We start from the raw sequence: 5,969 nt of genomic DNA on the forward strand, positions 1-5,969 counted from the left end.
AGAGGGGGAGGAAGAGGAGGAGGAAGGGGAGGAGGGAGAAGAGGAGGAGGAAGGGGAGTAAGGAAAGACTAGACAGAACCTTTTGGGACAGCTTTAAAAATAACTTTCCTATTTGTATTTTCTGTCCTTATTTTGCTACTGGGTGAGACACTAGTGGCTTCATGATGGGACTGTACTGGGTTTTGTTGTGTCTGATAGACCTCATAAAAGCTGCTGTATTCCTGGAGTGTGTGTGGTGAGGTGTTGGGGAGGGCACAGGATTGGAGAGGTGGGTATTGTTGCCTTCTAGTTATTGGGCGACACTTACTTGCTTATATTTAATTTAACTACAAGCCTGTGATTGGGAAAATGCTAGTGTGGTTAGGTTTTTAAGTTTTGCCCAACTGTTTACTATGATTTAAGGCTATAAAGTGTTTAAAAAATGTTATTCAAGATTATTAGATCTTAGTTCCTTCTTCCTTGTGGATTTGGCTGAAAATCCATTGATGCTCTGGCCTTTTGGGGAGATCACTAAATGATGCAAAGCTTCTCTCATGTTCACATTTGGGTAATCCAACAGAGCAGATGCACTGTACATGTTTGGGCTTGCTCCCATTAGGTGTGCGTATCGTCCTCTCCTTGGAGATAAGTGCAGATGCGCATGTTCGAGGATATGTGGGAGAGAAGATCAAGTTAAAATGCTCCTTCAAGTCCTCTTCAGATGTCACTGACAAGCTGACCATAGACTGGACATACCGTCCTCCCAGCAGCAGCCGCACAGAATCTGTAAGTGTGGACTTCCAGAAAGTTCCCTTGAGTGCCTGGCATGGTGACATACGCCTGTAACCTCAGCATTGGTGAGGTAGGAAGATTGGGAAATCAAGGCCATCCCTCAGCCACATAGCAGGTTTGAAACCAGCTTGATCTACCTTTAAAGGAAGAAAGGGCTAAAGGCACCTGCTGTGCAGGTCTGGTGACCCGAGTTCTATCCCCGAGACCCATGGAGGAAGTCAAAAGTTGCCTTCTGACTTCCACATATACCACATAGCACTGGTGCTCCTACATGCTCACACTGCCCCCCGAAACACACTCATAGGCACACACTCACACATGTGCATGTACACATACTTCCAAACACAGTCACACACATGCATTCACACACACACACACACACACACACACACACACACACACACAGGTGTGCACACACATACCTGAAATACAGTTAAACCTAGGGAAGAAAGAAAGAAAAGAAACTTTTAGACCTTTGGCATGAGCCACGCTTATGCCTCTCAGGATATCTGTTTAATTACATAGAGCCTTTTACTCTGACATGTAAGATTTTTCTGCATTACCTTCAAGGAAAAAAATGGTCAGAAACCAAGAGGAAATGTGGTTTAATTTTGTTGCCTTGTTGTTTCCTTCTGTGTGGTGTTGCAGCTTTGTTTCAGGTCTGATGTACTAACAAGGGCATCGAGACATGAGCTGGAGAAATTCCCCACTCACATCATAGACATCCTTTCTCTGAGAGCTACTCGAATCCTGCTGCCTCAGTGGGTGTGTCTGTCTGAGAATCCACAGTGCAGATTTATCTCGGCTTTTCCTCTGGCTGTGTAAACGTCTGCAGTGATTTATGTAGCTGCCTTTGAAGGAAGTGGTGGCACCTTGTACTGGTGACAGATGGCCTTGTGATATTAGAAGCAATATACTTTAATCAAACACATAAAACATATTTATGGTTCAAATTCCATTATGGGTGTTTAATTAGAGATTACAATGCTGTAAAAACCCTTTCTCTTTATAGTTCCATCAGTCACCTTGGTTTAGGATGCTATTTAAGAATGTATTTGAGTTGGGGCCGAAGAAATGGCTCAACAAGTAAGAGCACTGGCTGTTTGTCCAGAGAACCTGGGTTCAATTCTTAGCACCCACATGGTGGTTCACAATATCCTATAACTCCAGTTCCAAGTAGATCAGACACCTTGCTCTGACTTCCATGGGTATGTCATGCACTATACACAGACATACACTGCAGGCAAAATACTCATACATATAAAATAAAATAATTTTTAAAAATTGTTAAAAAAGAATGTGTCATAGGCATATATAAATTGGATCTTCCTTCTTTCCCCTTCTTTCCTTTCTTTCTCCCTCTCTCTCTTTCTTTCTTTCTCTCTCTCTCTCTCTTTCTCTCTCTCTATTTATTTATTTGTATATGCATGCCACTTTGAGTGTACGGATGCAAGGTGCCATAACTCACTGGGCCATGTCACTGTCACTAGACTGGATTTTAGAAAGTGTTCTTTATTCTATTTTCCCTCTTTGGAAGAAGAATTCCTTTTCATTTTAGTGGCTGTGCTTTGAGTCGTACACTCAGAGCTGTTATTGAACGATACCTGGTGTGGAGCCGGGTAGGCACTGTAGTGAAGGAAACAGGACTGCAGTCAAGGTTCCTGTTGCTTTAGATCTAAAATAGTTTGCTTTATTCTGAGCTGTCAGGAAGCTATGGCTGACCTTATTTGGCTCTGCTTCCTTGTCCAAAAGTAGGGCAGAGTGAGCAACAGGAGCCTCTTGGGTCAGAAACCTTATATGCAGACAGCACTTCTGGAGAATACTGTTCTGTGAGGCTGGCTGGGAGGCTGCAGGCTCATCTGAATTAGAATTAGGGGCATTTAAGACTCTGGTAACTCAAGGGTGCGGTGGTGTGGTTTGTCAGGCTTGTAAGGGAGCGAGAATTGTGGCTCATTAATTTAACATGTAATTCATGAGTTACATCAACCTGGAAGGTTGGCGAGGAATTTTTAAGCTTTTTATCTTGATGGTCAATGAGAAGCCTTGTTTTTTAGATACAAGGTTTTGCTCTGTGCCTCAGTCTGTTCTTGAATTTAGTGTATAAATCCAAGCTGGGCTCACATTCACTGCACTCCCCTGCCTCAGCCTTCTAAGCACCCAGGAGTTGAGGCACTCAGCATCATGTTGGTTTGTTAGGCCTCTTCTCTCTCTCCCCCTTCAGAGCGCTTGTCACATATGCATTAGTTCTTGCTGTCTTACCAAACATAAGCTCCATGGGAACAGAGGCCACTGTGTTCTGTTCTGTCACATCTGGAACATGGGACATGTGCTAGGTATTTGTGACTTCTTGATGAAATTAACCACTGAGTGATTTAGCATCTTCTCTGAGGAATAGCTCTTAAAAATTGGGCAATTCAGTGGTTGGAGATGCTGGGTGTCCTAAGCAGGAAGGAACCAAGTAAACAAAGGAAGAGGAAATCCTCCTGTCTTGCATAAGAGTAGTGTTGTTTGTCATACGTGCCTGTCACACCTTCAGTGTAAATATGTGCTTTAGGGACCAAGTGTCCAGTCACCAAGTCCAAAGCAGTATCGCCTTAATACAGCTGATACTTATTGCACACTTCTCGGGCCTTTGACGTGAGGCTTGTGTCAACTGTCACTGGAGATAGCTCAAGAGAGGTTGGATTGTGTTACACCTGCCTAGTGATTTGGAAAAAAAAAAAAAACAAAAAACCCAAACCACTCTCCTTTGTCACTTGCTAGCTGTGTGCCTTTGAGTAACTTGCTTCATGCTGTTATTTGGGTCCTGGTTTTCTTCCTATATGTTCAGAACAGTTACAGCTGCCTCCCATGGTTTGCCATGATGTAAGGTCCAAGTGAGTAAACCTGTAAACGTCATTAGCAAACTATGATAAACAGACCCGGGGTAGCCTTAGGGCACTGTCTCCCTATATTGGCACTGTGAACAGTTGGGCCTGTGAGACTGTCTAATCATGGGAAGTTTAGTGGTGCCGTACATCAACAGATGTATGGAAAACTCAGTGTCTCTGATTATAAAGAAAATAAAAGTAAAGCTGTGATGAGATGTCACCTTATAGAGTACCAGAAAAGCTATTATAAAATAGGCAAATTATGGGGCTGGAGAGATGGCTCTGTGGCTAAGAGTATACACTGTTCTTACGGAGGATCTGAACTTAGTTCCTAACACCACATTGGGTGGCTCACAGTGGCCTGTAACTCCAGCTGCAGGGGATCTGATGCCCTCTTTGGCCTCTGTGGGCACCTACACTCATGTGTGCACACCCATACACACATAATAAAAAAATAATAAAATCTTAAAAAGGCAAATTATAATAAGTATTGGCACAGGCTGGAGATAATGGAAATTTACTAATGTAAATAATGCAGCTGTGTTAGCAAATGACACGGCAGCTCCTCAATACCAGACTTCACTGGGAGAGGTTGCTCAGTGAACGGGCTCAGTGTGCACAAGGCCTGGGGCTCATCTCTCAGCATCATGCAGGAAAGTTACATTGTGCTCCATAGGTAGATTCAATTAGATATAAGTAAAATTAAAACTTGTTGGGGAAAAGAGAATCTGTCCATATTGTGAAATGTTTTGTGGAGGGTGAAGTTGTCCCTGCCTGAGAATTATTACTTGTGGGCTTTAGGAAGAATTTAGAAGAAAGTTATTTTCTAGGTGTCTGTCTGTCTCTGTTTCTGTCTCTGTCTCTTTGTGTGTGGGCACGTGCACACACACTCACACACCCACACACACACACATACATGCAACGTGTGTGTAGGTGTCCTCAGAGGCCAGAAGTATGGACTCTCCTGGAGCTGAAGCTCCAGGTGACTGTGAACTGCCCGATGTGGGTGCTGGGAACTGACCTGAGGTGCTCTAGAAGGGCAGTGCTCCCAGCCACCGAGCTATCTCTCCAGCTACAGAAAAGAAAAGATTTAAGGGTTGAGATCCCAGACTTGCCTGTCAGTCCTTCTTTGGATCAGTTTTATTAATCTCTCTTTCTAAGGCAGAGGTGAGAAAAGCATTAACATCAAACAACAACAACAACAACACCACCAACACCAACAACAGCAACAATGAGACAGCCAGAGGAAGAGAAGCCCTTGTATAAAAGGGCTGTATAAAGTGAACTGTATAAAGTTCTTTTTAACATTGGATCTACTCGGCTCTTCATTCCATTGCTAACCTTGTCTCTCATGATGTTGCCTTCTTAGATCTTTCATTATCAGTCTTTCCAGTACCCGACCACAGCGGGCACATTCCGAGACCGGATCTCCTGGGCCGGAAATGTCTACAAAGGGGATGCTTCCATTAGCATCAGCAACCCCACTCTGAAGGACAATGGGACGTTCAGCTGTGCTGTGAAGAACCCTCCAGACGTGTACCACAATATCCCCCTAACAGAGCTCACGGTCACAGAAAGGGGTAAGCTTATCGCCAGTCTCCTCCCATGCTGTGACTCCTCTCAACCTTTCTAGAACTTTCCAGTTAACTTAGAGGATCGCTGTGTCAAAGCTGCCTTTGTATGCCTGTTAAGATTAATTTTAAAACATTTAAAAAATTTTATTTTGTGTGTTGGTATGTGAGCATGCACGCTATGGCATGTGTATGGAGGTCAAAAAACAGCTTGTAGGAGTCAGTGGGAACAGCTGTGAGCTATCTCACCAGCCATTAGGAATATTTGAAATATTCTCTTCCAATGTTGTCATAGCTTCTGCATTGCCTTTTTCAATTGTCTTCAAGTGACCAAATGTCTTGTGGCATGTTGGGCAGTCCCCCATGTTAATGAAGGGTGATGATGTGTGACATAGAAGCCATTTAGGGGCCCTGTTAAGTTCATGCCATAAGTTATGTGACTGTTCCATAGCAGGGGGTTCCCTCCATGGATGGGCAGCATTATATTTCTTTCAAAAGGCAAGAGTTTCCTTCTCCTATAGAGATAAGGTTGTGAATGGCTTTTTTCAATGTAAATCTCTGGTGACTATTAGTTATTTGAGTTTTAAACTGGATTTGAACCAAAGACACAGAGATACATTATGAGTTGTTGTAGGAATTGTTGTAGCCCTACCATTTCTTAGGGCTTCCCTCCCTCCTGTTTCCTCTTGCTTGCCTTCTCTGTCCTCTCTCTTGCCTTCCCCTCTCTCCTGCCTTCCCCCTCTCCTGCCTTCCCCCT

At 43.6% G+C, this 5,969-nt stretch overlaps 1 protein-coding gene across 1 annotated transcript in view; it reads left to right on the plus strand.

Moving 5' to 3' along the window:
• Positions 1–5,969, plus strand: part of Mpzl3 (myelin protein zero like 3) — a 23,154-nt gene that overhangs the window by 6,966 nt on the left and 10,219 nt on the right. The window contains exons 2-3 of the mRNA XM_031344152.1: positions 599–765; positions 5,011–5,221. Of these exons, the coding sequence (XP_031200012.1) occupies positions 599–765; positions 5,011–5,221 (378 nt within the window). The remainder of the gene's footprint in view (positions 1–598; positions 766–5,010; positions 5,222–5,969) is intronic.

The sequence above is a fragment of the Mastomys coucha genome, unplaced genomic scaffold (assembly GCF_008632895.1).
Source record: "Mastomys coucha isolate ucsf_1 unplaced genomic scaffold, UCSF_Mcou_1 pScaffold23, whole genome shotgun sequence".
Lineage (NCBI taxonomy): Eukaryota > Metazoa > Chordata > Mammalia > Rodentia > Muridae > Mastomys > Mastomys coucha.